The 13432-nt window shown below is 45.1% G+C and overlaps 1 protein-coding gene across 8 annotated transcripts in view; it reads left to right on the forward strand.

Annotated features, from left to right (window-relative positions):
* Nucleotides 1–9135, forward strand: part of Esrp1 (epithelial splicing regulatory protein 1) — a 57411-nt gene extending 48276 nt beyond the window's left edge. For 6 of the 8 annotated variants that reach the window (XM_087897058.1, XM_087897056.1, XM_087897063.1 and 3 more), the window contains 2 exons: nt 661–773; nt 7404–9135. In XM_087897058.1, coding sequence (XP_087753184.1) covers nt 661–738 — 78 coding nt within the window. In that variant the 3' untranslated portion in view covers nt 739–773; nt 7404–9135. The remainder of the gene's footprint in view (nt 1–660; nt 774–7403) is intronic. The other 2 variants (XM_087897062.1, XM_087897064.1) reach the window with 1 other exon arrangement.
* Nucleotides 9136–13432: the final 4297 nt, after the last annotated feature.

Consider the following 13432-nt stretch of genomic DNA (forward strand, 5'->3'; position numbering starts at 1 on the left):
GCCAGGATTGTTACACAGAGAAACCCTGTCTTGTGGGGGAGGGGGGGAGAAAAAGGAGGAGAGAGATCAGATTCTGAGCTGCAGAGATGGCTAACAGGCTGTTCTTCCAGGAGTCCGAGTTCAATTCCCAGCACCCACATGGCAGCTCACAACCGTCAGATCCAGTGACCTCTTCTGGTCTACACATGTATATGCAAGCAAAGTGTATATGTGTGTGTGTGTGTATGTGTGTGTGTATACATATATATAAACAGAGATCAGATTTGCCTCTCCTTCATTGTGGTATGGTGTTTTGTTGTTGTGGGTTTTTTTGTTTTGTTTTTATTTTTTGAGGCTGGGTTTCTCTGTAGCTTTGTAGCCTGTCCTGGAACTAGGTCTTGTAGACCTCGAACTCACAGAGATCTGCCTGCCTCTGCCTCCTGAGTCCTGGGATTAAAGGCATACACCACCACCCCAGCGTGTTTCAGTTGTTAATCCATATCCCAGTGTAACTTCCTCCTAGAACAAGTACTGAATGAAGCATTGAGTGTCAGTGTGGCTTGTAACAGTATCACCTCCTGCGATCTAAGTGTTGCTCTTTTGTTGATATATTTAGTTACAATGGCATCATAGTGACAAGCTGTCCATCTTTTGACCTCTTTGTTCTGACTTGCATTTTAGTATGCATCCGAGGATGGACTTGTCCTCCACACAAATGACCAGGCCAGGACTCTTCCCAAAGAATGGGTTTGTATTTAAGGGCCCGAGCAGTTAGATCGTCCTCAGAAAAGAAGGTAAGGACCTGTGGTGTAAGCTAAACCAGAGAGGCCCAAACAGAGATGCCAAGAATCTGAGATTTTTCTCTAGGAAGGAGGTGAGGAGGGGGTTCCCCTTTCCTCACCGATGTCAGGAGACCTTGAAGGAAAGTAGAGTGGAACATGAAGTTTGTGATCCAAAACCACAGTATCAGTATGATAGGAGCGCAAACCGTGTGCTGCTGGGGGTCGTGACTCTGGAGTGCGTGTCCTTGTGGACACTGGCTTTTCTTTCAGTTGAGGGGTGTAGGGTAAGAGTGCTTTTCCTCTTCCTCACTCTTTCTGCCCTCCTCCTTTTTCTTCTATCATCTTCATTTTTATAAAATTGAAGGTGGTCAACTAGATGGCTCACTTGCTGCTTATCCAGGTGACTTGAATATGAATTTGACCCCCTGAGTCCCACAAAGTGGAAGTTAAGCGCTAACTCCCGTATATGCACTGTACAGAAATGTTACAGAAAAGAAAAATTCACCATTTTAGAAGAATTTCCTTATTTTTCCTTATTTTGAGTGTACAGCTCAGCCAGGTGTACACACACACACACACACACACACACACACACACACACACACGATATTTCCTACCAGGAAGCTCATTTGAGCCTAGGCTAGGATTTGAGATCAGCCTGGACAATACTTTAAGACCTCATGTTCAAAAATGACTTTTTTCCATAATTATTTAAAAGCTCTCATTGTATGCCTTTTTTCTCTACTTTACGTCTAAAGCTAGAGAGAAGAAATATTGATAGTTGATGGGTTGTTGTCAAGAAGGACCCTTCCTATCAACTCACAGCTTTTCCCAGAAGGACACTGGCATTCTCTGTGTGGTTGTCCAAGAGGTCACAGGGCCACGTATGGGGATTGGTGTGGCTCGGTTCTTCACATTTGGTTGTCGGAGTTCCAGACTTGTCATTTTCATGGGTGTGAACTTTAACCCAAAACTGGGGGTGAAATTGCTAGTATTCCATCATCTTTGAGAATTGTGACTCTGTATGTGGTCCCCCATTCTGAGACACACATAGTTTTGGGGTGCAAGGAGGAGTGGATCTGCCTTTTCCGTGAGACTTTATAGCACTGAGGCCTCGCAAGGGTTGTTGCGCTCTAGCGTGGGAACATTGTTGTTGTTCAGTTGTTGTTGTTGTTTGTTTTTGTTTTCGTGGTTTTGGTTTGATTTTTTTTATTAGATTTTTTTTTTTTAACAGTATTTCTCTGCGCAGACTTGGCTGTCCTGGAACTCACTCTGCAGACCAGCCTGGCCTCTAACTCACAGAGATCCACCTGATTCTGCCTCCCAAGTGCTGGGGTCAAAGGCGTGCGCCACCACTGCCTAACTGGACAAGTTTTTTGATTTTGTTTGTTTGTTTGGTTTTGTTTTTGTTTTTTGTTCCTCTCCTGTGCGATTCTAGTCTATCTCCTCAGGTTCCAAAGGTAGTGTTTGCACCTAAATTTCAATCTGTCAGTATTGCTTGTCTATAGATGTGTTCTGTGCTCATATAGAGATGCGAGTGTATTCAAGGTGGCATTTTTCCGTGCAAAAGACGCAAACAAACATTGTTGTATATTTGAGTTAACATTATCTGGGAATCAGGTGGATTAATGAATGTAAGCAAACTTTGTAAGCTATGCTTTTGTGGAGCTGGGGACAGAACCCTGGGCTGAGTGTCTACTAGACGGACTCTTTGCCACTGAGCTGTACCACCCCCTCCTGCTGTAAGCTTTATAAAGTTGTATATTGATACTGTTGATTTTAGGGTTAAAGAAATGTAGTTTACTTATCTGTCTGAGTTATTGTAATTAAGAAGTAATGAAGATTTCTTTGGTTTTTCCTTACAAATCCTTTCCCATTCCAGGCTCCAACCCAGGACTGTCCCTGGGACTGCGTAGGTCCTGCAGTGCTGCTCAGAGTGTTAGCCCCTGGAGCCTAGGAGCTCATTCTGCTCTGCCTGTCTCTGTTGTGTGGTCCCTGTTTACAGTCCTTGAATGGAGCTGACCTAGGCCCTTGGTTTCTTGGTCTCTCTGGCTTCCTTGGATCTTCACCTACTCGAAGTGTATTGTCTTTCACCCGTGGTCATTGGACAACAGGAAACTGCATTTGGGAAGAATGTTTTCTATGCCTTCCATAAAATCTGTTACTTTTGTGTCACATACACGCTCTGTCGTGTGTGGGTGTTTTGCCTACATGTATGTCCGTGCACCGCAGAAGCCAGTACAGGTCATCCTTAGCAGTGACTGTCATCCCAGCACTTGAGAGAAAGATGGAAACAGGAGCTGGAAGGAACTCAAGGCCAGCGTGGGGCACCTGATGACCTCCTGTCTACCTTACATTAGTATATTTAAACAAGCATAACTTGTCAGAAATTTGGACTTCCATTTTTAATTTTTTTTTTAATTGAGACAGGGTCTGTTAGCCCAAGCTAGTATTTCATACCTGGTGAGATCCAGTTATCTTTTAAAATTCCTGTGTCAGCTGGGTGTGTTCGTGCAAGATCACAGCTGTCTAGTCCTTTAGAGACTGAGGCAGGATTTCCATGAGTTCCAGACCAGCCTAGACGGCACAAAAACCCTGTCTCAAAAAGTAAACCCAAATCTTAGCTCTTAGAAGAGTTCAAAGTTCAAATCTCACCTGGCTACTTAGTGAGTTTCCAGGCAGCCTCAGGCTGGTCTGCAGCATGAAGCCTTTCTTGTCTCTAAAAGGAAAAGGAAAAACAATTCTCTTGTGTACATAATACTTTAATGATATTTTATGACAAAATAAGACACTGTTTTAACATGCATCGCGCCAGAAAGGACAGACAGATTTGTGAGTGTTTGCATGTAAAACTTCGCAAGTTATCTTCGGGTCATGATATTTGTTTTATTGTTACTAAAGAAGAAAAGGAAACATTTTTGTGTGTGTGTGTGTCCTGAGATTCTCTTTCCTGTTGTTGGAATGCTGCAGCTCCATCATTAAGCCCTGACGTGCCACTGACATTACTGAGATTAAGAAGCAGGTCTGAGGAGGCCAAGCATCTAATGTCCTCTTAATAATTCTGACCCTTCCACAAACACAATAACTTAGCATGGCATACACTTTTAGGTGCCCATAAAGGTGATTCTTACTATAATAGTTGAGAATAGAAGGTGGAATTGGTTGACTGGTACCTGACAGGCTCAGCTTTGACTGACGTGGAAGATCCAGGGCCTTGTGTTAGCCAGGCTCACATCATGAAATGCCCATCAACAACTTTCAAGTCAGACGCAAGCCAGGAATTGGGTGTCTCTCGTGCTGGATTCTGCAGGACTTTCATAGGCTGTCTGAGTTGCTCTCTTAGCTGCTGGTGAAATTGCTTCTCCATGGTTTTAGCATTGGGAAAAGCAAAGTTCTTTAAGGAAAACTAGGTTGGTGTTGGCTAAAGAAGTGGGAAATTGTGCGAGCATGGTAATGGATAGATTTCTATATTTTTTTTGTATCCAAAGAGAAGTTTTTCCTTGCTGAGTGTTTTAAGCTGAGCACTAAATTGCCTCTTTGTAAGCCACATTTTAAACACAAATGCTTAAGTAACTAGCGTTAGGGATTTTTTTTTTAATACTTGATTTTAAATTTCTACCAATTATGTTACTTAGTCCCGACCGTATTTCAGACTGGCTGATGTGAAGCTGGAGCCGTCTCCACTCCTGTCTTTGTCTGTTGTCATTTACATGCAGAAGCGCTCACAGTGCCAACAGGTCTCCTTCTAATATCTAAGTATGCCATGTAAATAAAGCAGCATACGGGAAGCCTGTGTGTGTGTGTGTGTGTGTGTGTGTGTGTGTGTGTGTGTGTGTGTGTGAAGATTTTATCCGACTCTGTCTGAGGCCTTCCATGCCAGTAATCCACAGGTGCTCCCAGCCTTCATACAAAGCTGCCTAGCTTGTGTTTATAGCCCACGCTCATCCTCCTGTATTCCTTAAAATATTTCTAGACTATTTATAATGCAGTGCGAAATGAATGTTGACACAGTGTTGCTGTGTCTCCTGGCTAGTCTGATACTGTCTATGTAGCCCAGACTGGCCTTGAATTTGGGAGCAATTCTCCTGCGTCAGCTGCTTGGGATTACAAATGGGCACCACCACACTTGGCCTGGTTGCTGCTGTTGCCAGTGCCTACTTGTTTGGAGAACAATGACAAGGTTGGCTGTTGAGGTGAGTCAGTATTTTAGCGCATATACTGCTAGCCAGTTGGTGGTGGCACACACCTTTAATCCCAGCAGCTAGGAGGCAGAGGCAGGCAGCTCTCTGTGAGCTGGAGGCCAGCCTGGTCTACAGAGTGAGTTCTAGGACAGCCAGGGCCGCACAGAGAAACCCTGTCTGGAAACAAAACAATAGAAGAGCGAGCACATATTGTTCTTGCTGACAAGCTGAATTTGGCTCTTAACCACCCATATCACGGGGCTCAGAACCACATGCAAGTTCAGCTGCAGGGGATGGCCTCAAACACCTGCATTCAAGTACACATACCTACCCCCAACACACACACACACATGGCTATACTTAAGTAAAATTAAGATGTCTCAAAAGAGGAGACGCTGATCAGAAAAGACTGATCAGAACTCGGGCTTTTCCTCCTGAGTGTTCAACAGCTGATTAAACAAGATCCCTGGGTATGAATGGCTTTGCCAGTGAAGACACTGAGGCCACCATCTGCTTCACTTTCCCTTCAAGGTGGCCACAGACTCAGGGGTATGGTCAGTAGTCCTTAGCTAACGCGTGAGGACCTGGATTTGATGCCTAGTGCCAGAGTCAGTCAAGTGTCAAGGGCTGTAGCATGGCAGCCTAGAGCAGTGGTTCTCACCCTTCCTTGTGCTGTGACCTTTAATACAGCTCCTCAGGTTGTAGTAACCCCCTTCACACACACACGCACACACACACACACACAGTCACACACAAACACTGTCACACTATAACATTTTTGTTGCTACTTCATAACTGTAATTTTGCTACTGTTGCAAGTTGTAATGTGAATGTTTTTAGAGATAGAGGTTTGCAGAAGGGGTTGAGACCCACAGGATGTGTGAGGAGCTGATTGGCCTGAAGCCCTGAGCGCTCACTGGCTTAGAGAGTTCCTGTTTGCCATCGGTATATATACCTTGGTGCTGCTTATAGGTTTTAACATTTTGTGTGAAATTTGTGAATTATAGGAATTTTTTTTTTTACTTGCTACTATTTAAAGTATTTTTTTCAAGATTTCATTCTCTTTTTGGTTTATTCTATGTGCATTGGTGTTTTGCCTGTGTGAGGGTGTCAGATCCCCTGAAATTGTAGATACGGGCAGTTGTGAGCTTCCGTGTGGGTGCTGGGAACTGAACCCAGGTTCTCTGGGAGCGCAGCCCGTGCTCTCAACTGCTGAGCCATCTCTCCTGACCCCTATGATTTATTTTTAAAGTCTTTATTTGAATTGTGTATTTCTGTCTGTGCTATGTCTGCCTGAAGAGACCAGAAATGTTGGTACCCTGGACTGGAGTTCCAGGCAGTTGTGACCTGCCTGATCTGGGTCCTGAGAACTAAACTCTTTCTTCTACAGGAGTAGTTTGTGTTCGTAACTACTGAGCCATCTCTCTAGCCTGTCAGGGGATGTGTGTGTCTGTGCACATGTGTGCGTGCATGTCCATGCATGTGTACTGTGAGTATGTAGTACCCACAGAGGCCAAGAGGACATCAGGACCCCTGGAGCTGGAGTTACTCTGAGCTACCTTCTTGAGAGCTGGGAGCCAGGTCTCCAGATCTATGTTTTTATTTAGGTTGGTTGGTTTTCTTGAGACAAGATCTTCTCTATGTAGACCAGACTGGCCTGGAACTCAACAGAAATTCTTCTACCTCTGTCTCTTCTTTCTTGGGATTGTAGACTGTTCGAAATATTTTTTAAGACCAGCCTCTCCGCCGATGCGAATAATTCCAATCAGACCAAATTAGACCAAATAAAAGATGCCCATGTCTAATGCAGTACTCCTTCCTAGGTGACACTGGGAAAAAGCTTGGTGAGGGGAAGGGGCGGGGGAGACCACAGGCAACCCAAATAGCCTGTGGGAGTGGTCCTGACCCTCCCTGGGGAGGGGTCACTGCTTGGTGGACTTTCCCTGAGGTGGAGTCCAGACCAAGGCAACTTCCAGGGGAAGGGGCTTGAAATGGAACTTCCTCCCCATTCCAAAAATGGGGGCTGGGGGCTGGGGTGAGGTCCCCGAATATAATATTCCAGACTCTGTATTAGGGTCTTAGGGATCTGGGGTGTATCTACTTTCGACCAAACAGTAGACCACAATTCCCCATCCTCCAACTCTGTGCAAAGCCTTTAATATTGAGTTGAACTTCTGCTACTAGGAGAATATCATAACTATTTGACCCACGCTGAAGAATGGGTAAAATTGGAACTGAATTGAGTTTGGCAGGTGCGATGTTTCATGTTAAATATACTGAATCATACAAAGGGAAGGGTCGTGCAGAAATATTACAGAAATGGCCAGATGCCTTTGCCAGTCTGTTAAACTCTAACCCATTGACTGAGAAGTAGGACCGCCTGGAAAATGTCAGCCTTCTAAGAACTGGAAAAATTAGATGTAGTAGTTATAACATGCTCTCTCTTTTTTCCTCCCTTCAGTGTTTGAAAGACGTATGATGATCCTGAAACCGTCAGACAAGAAAGCTTCCAGCAATTTCAGGGGACGTTTGCCTACACTCGGGCTGCAGTATTTTCAGCCAGCCCGACTGGACAGCAGGCCTGGGCCTCATCTTTTGGTGGAGTGAAAAAAGTTGAGCCAGTCAAGCCAAATCTTTTTGTTTTTCCCCGCGTGCACTGGCAACGCCTTTATTGACCATTTAGGGCAGTCACATACACACAAGTACAAGACAATGAAGGACACAGACCTGCAGCATGGTCCCATCATCTCCTTCAGCATTGTCTGCCCTAACCTCCTCATGACCCTTCTCCGGGGCAGTCGTGGGGGCCTCAGAGAACGCCCCCTCCTCCTTGCCTCACACACCAGTGCACAAAGACCCGCTTGGAAGCCAAATCTTAATAGCAAGCAGCACCCACATACCTGGCTCCTTGGTGAGGGCAAGTTGGAATTTAAAATGTGAAGTTGAAGTCAAATGTCTCACTGCCAGCTAAAGTGGCATTAATTACTTCCTAAGTTTAAGTCTTAGAGTAACAAATATTCCACTAGTGCCCACCATCCACCATTAATTGCTACGGAAGCTTCTTTGTGTGTTCCCACTCTCCTGTCTCCCCGTTCTCTGTAAAATAAAACTCTCTTGCTAAGTAATTTAAGTGTAAGTTCTTAGAATACTTAAATACCAAGCTAAGAAAAAGAATAAAATAAAACTAATATTTTCTCAAATATTAGTTTTCTTTAATATGCCAGCATGATGCGTTATAGTTAAAAACAGATTTTTAAAGCACCTCAGGCAGACTGGGCCTGTAGCTCAGTGGGAGAGAGCTTGCCTAGCATGCTTGAGCCCTGGGTTCTAGTCCCGGTACCCCCTCCACACACGCCTAGTTAAAGGGTTTGGATGTCTTTCTCAGCAGGTACCAGTTGTAAATAAGAATGAAGTAGGGGCCAAAATTGGAGACCAAAAGTGAAGCAGCTATGTGTAGTTAGTAATTTCTAGTGTGAGCTGTAACTGAGTGTTCGGCTTCATATGTATTATTTTATATTGTACTTTTTTCATTGTTGATGGTTTGGACTTTAATAAGGAAAAACTCCATAGTTTTTAATGTCACAGAAAGAAGATATTTGAACAGTGTATTCTGGAAGCAATATACTAACCAAAGTGAATGCTTGTACATATTACGAGCCCTTTTCCCTAATGCCTCAACTGTCAAGTACTTAAAGCCTGCAAAATTGTAAGACTAGTCGCCCATGCGGACTGACGTGAACATTGATGCGGTAGCGTGGAACCAGCGCTCGATGTTGAGCTGTGTTTATGCTCCGGAAGTGCAATCCTAGACGCTAACCAGCCCTCTGCCTCATGATTTAATTCAATGCACGTATTTCTTTGTTGTTTGGATGCAATTCCATGCGGCTTTTGCGGCTGCGATTTTTAGTTACTTTGCATTGGCACCTCTCTGGGAGTCAACCGTACCCTTTTACTTGACCCACACTAGCCCTTCAACTGCAGCAGGAAGAGAGACGAAAAAAACATTTTGTGGGGAAAATTGTTGAGATCCAGCACTCCAAATAAAACAAGAATAAAAGTTCATACTTGATGCCTTAAGCCACTCCTGCCCGAAGCTCTGAGGGTTTTAGGCAGGCAGCGATGCTTGCTATAGTCTACTGTATTTTTTGTAGGATTGTTACGTTCACTAATAAAACTTGCCTGCTTAATCTCAAGGTTGACAGTCTATGTTCTTGATAAGGCTTGTGGGGGTGGTGGCAGGTCTGCCTTTTCTGTTGGTGGGGTGTCCTTTGCCCTTGTTTACCATACAAAATTACAAAAGCTTTCACTTAGAGGCTCTGAAAATTTCAACAGCTGTGACGTGTTTGATGCTTTTATCTTTTGTGTTGGGCACCTGTCAAGGCCCATATGTGAGAAGTTACTCTCCAACGTAGGTTTGAGACAGGAACACCCCTGAGCTCAGTGACGATTCACCTCCCAGTACCGGGGTTACCGTGGGCCCACCGTGCCCGTCTCCGTGATTCACCTCCCAGTGCCGGGGTTACCGTGGGTACCACTGTGCCCATCTCTGTTATTTACCTCCCAGTACCAGGGTTACAGTGGGTCCCACCATGTCTGGCTCCATGATTCACCTCCCAGTGCTTGGGTGACAGTGGTTACCATGCCTGAGTTCTTTATGTGGGTGCTATGAATCTAGACCATCTTATGGTGCCTCGACACTGTCTTTACTGACTGAGCTTCCTATTTCCAATTCTCTGTACTTGACTGGACATGACTACTACAATACTTAGAAGGAGGAGGGAGGAGGATTACAAACTGAGATACAATGTGAGAGATAGCCACAAAACCAGGGGAAAAAATACAATATGACCAGACGGTGGCACACACCTTTAATCCGTGCACTCAGTGGGCAGAGGCAGGCAGAGCTCCGAGTTTGAGGCCAGCCTGGTCTACAGAATGAGTTCCAGGACAGCCAGTATTAGGGCCCAAACAATGCTCAGGATACTGCGGGCATTCAGGGGGAGGCTGTCTCCTAAGAGAATAGCAAAGGGTCCCTGGGCGGCGGTGGCACATGCCTTTAATCCCAGCACTTGGGAAGCAGAGGGTGGTAGATCTCTGTGAGGTGGCTGTTTTCGGGACCCTCTGCCCACTGCCACCACTGGGGACCTGCAGTGTTCCTGCCGCTGCAGCCGCTGGGGATCCTGCAGCATCTTTAATCCATTACAGGAGCCATGTAAAGATGGACGGAGACATGCATGGTGTGGCAGATGTACATATATTCACTAATAAAAAGGACACTGAGTTTGACTTCCGAGCATCACATGTGCACATACATGCATCTGCCCACACACAAACATGCACACACACAAAAGATAAGGGAAATTTTAGGCAAAGAAGAGCTAACTTCCTGCTGAAGACCCTGTCACTTCCCTGCATTCTTGTTGGGCAATTCCTCACACACACTTTCCCAGCCATGCCTGCCCCACACTCCCTGGGGCACAGAGTACTCCTCCAGCAGCTAGCTACTAGGTCTGGAACACCAATGGACAGATCTGCGGACTTCCCCCAGACACCAATAAGGAGTCCCATATGCAAAAACAAAGCGCCTTTATTTTCTTTATTTTTCTCACAAGTTCACAAATTTGGGCTCTCTGTGTCCAATGTATTGGAGTGATCAGAGAGCCCCGAACTCAGTTGGGGTTGGGTTTTTATAGCAGCAAAGGTCGGGGGTGAGGGATTTCTAAGGTTCAGGACCCCTGATTGGCTGACATTTGTTTAGGGGTGTCTTGGTGAAAAGCCATGAGTGTGGACTGGCAGGTGATCCTATCTGCAATGGTTGGAATGTTAAGAATTTCTTCCTTGGTGAAAAGGGGATGGGTGCGTGCTGAGCTAAAGGGCATCTGTTCCTGGGTGGAGCTTGGGTGTTCTCAGTTTGTGGTCTTTCTTAGAACCAGGTGTTGCCTTAGGGTAAACTGAGGCTCAGGCCTACCTCCCTGTCTTGGCAGGTGTGTTCCAAGCTGCTGGGTGCTACACTTACATAAGATCTCCAGCACCCCTTTGGCAACCACGCTCCTGGGACATCCATGCTGGTATTACCTCTCCAAGCTCAAGCAGTCACCTGTTCTGGATACCTGGCCTGTCCGCCTGCTGGGACCCTCCATCCTCTGGTTTCCCCAGATGTCCCAATAAAGGGCCTGTCTGCTCCTCTTCCTGGCGCTCGTCTTTGTCACCACAGCTAGAACAGGTGTTAAGAATCTAGCTTTCCCCCCAGCAATTTGCCTTTTCTGCTTCCTCAAGAAACAAATGCCTGGGGTCTCCAGGACGGCAGTTACCCGAATGCTTATCCACCCACACCGACCACTGAGCATGAGCCCCCAGCTCTGCTCCTCCATGTCACCTCATGCCTTCAGAAAGCAGCCAGACATGAACTGGTGTCCATATACCAAAAGAGTCTGGGATATTCTGGTAGAAGCTCCACCCCAACCCCTGGCATCCATATACCCAAAGAGCCTGGGGTGTTCAGGTGGAAGTTCTACCCCAAGCCCCTCCCCTATCTCTCTTTAAACCCTACTGCATCTCAGAAAACCCACCAAATGATGCCACCCCACTCAGAGACGCTTAAGACCACTCCCAGAGGGTACTTAAACTGCCCCCCCCCCGAAAACAGACTTGTGGGTTTCTGATCTCTCTTTTCCACCTCCTCTCTGGGGGACTGGAAAATAATCTGGGAATACTTACCCATTAAATCTGGGCTTTTTCTAATTTGCTTTGATTTTGTCTGATTTGGATTGCTATATCGGTTGTCTTCTTCTTCTTCTTCTTCTTCTTCTTCTTCTTCTTCTTCTTCTTCTTCTTCTTCTTCTTCTTCCTCTTCCTCTTCCTCTTCCTCTTCCTCCTGCTCCTCCTCCTCCTCCTCCTTTTTCTGTTTGTTTTTCAAGACAGGGCTTCTCTGTGTAACAGCTCTGACTGTCCCGGAACTAGCTCTGTAGACCAGGCTGGCCTCGAACTCACAGAGACCCACCTGCCTCTGCCTCACGAGATCTGGGTTTAAAGGTATGCGCCACCACACTGCCCAATGTAATTTTGATTTTCTTGTAGAGTTTATCCATATTTTCTAGGCATTGCATAACAATTTTTTTCTTTTGGTTTTTTGAGACTAGGTTTCTCTATAGCTTTGAAGCCTGTCCTAGAACTAGCTCTTGTAGACCAGGCTGGCCTCGAAGTCACAGATATCTGCTTGCCTCTGCCTCCAGAGTGCTGGGATTAAAGGCGTGCACCACCACTGCCTGGCTGACAATTATTTTTTATTCACACATCTTAGCTATTTTGGATATATATTTTAGCTTGCACAGACATCAGTTATTTGGGTTGATGCATCTGAACCATGGTCAGGATCATAAGAAGTCCCAAAAGTGCTGCCAAGGCAGATGTGGCTGTGACGTGTGGAAGGCCAAGGAAGGTCTAGGCAGATATAAAATAGAGTTAGGAGGCTGCAGTGATGGCTCAGCGGTTAAGGACACACTGGCTGCTCTTCCAGAGGTCCTGAGTTCAATTTCTGGTGCCCTCTTCTGGCCTGCAGGCAGACGTGGAAGTAGAACTCTGTATATGTAATAAATAAATAAATAAATAAATAAATAAATCCTTTAAAAAAAAACCTTTTCAAATATTTTAATAGAACACAGTTTAAATTTATTAATTTTGTATTCTTTTATGAGTATTGGTGTTTTCTCACTTGCCTGTTGTCTGTGAAAGCCAGGATCTTTTAACTTCTAAGTCATCTCTTCGGCACCACTTCTTCAGTATTTTAAAAATTAAAAAAAAAAAAAGTACAAGTGGATGGTGATGGCACACGCCTTTAATCCCAGAATTCAGGAGGCAGAGGCAGGCAGATCTCTGTGAGTTTGAGGTCAACCTGGTCTATTGAATGAGTATCAGGACAGGCTTCTAAGCTACACAGAAAAACCCTGTCTCAAAACAAAAAACATACAAACAAAAAGGGTACAGCCAAGTGGTGATTGATCATTTCTTTAATCCCAGTACTTGGAAGGCAGAGGCAGGCAGATCTCTGTGAATTTGAGGCCAACCTGGTCTACAGTGCAATTTCCAGGATAGCCAGGGCCACACAGAGAAACCCAGTCTTGAAATAAGTAAATAAGAGAAAAGAAAAAAGAGAAAAAAGAAAAGAAAGAAAGGTAAACTACAGAAAACTGGATATAAAGTTGCATGGCTCTGTTCTCAGCACTTGGGAACTGGAGTGAAGAACATTACTATGAGCTCAAGGCCAGTCTAGGGCATATGAGTCTCTGTCTCAAAAATAAAGAAAAAGACTAAAACTATTAACAAATGGAGACAAAAGAGCAACATGATTAGTTCAAGACAGCCGTCTCAGAAATCATCTTCATTTACCATATCAAAAGAAAAACAGTTCCTGTAGGTTCAACTCAGACTTCTCTCTCTCTCTCTCTCTCTCTCTCTCTCTCTCTCTCTCTCTCTCTCTCTCTCTCTCACACA

This window comes from Myodes glareolus, chromosome 16 (assembly GCF_982192425.1).
Source record: "Myodes glareolus chromosome 16, mMyoGla1.1, whole genome shotgun sequence".
Lineage (NCBI taxonomy): Eukaryota > Metazoa > Chordata > Mammalia > Rodentia > Cricetidae > Myodes > Myodes glareolus.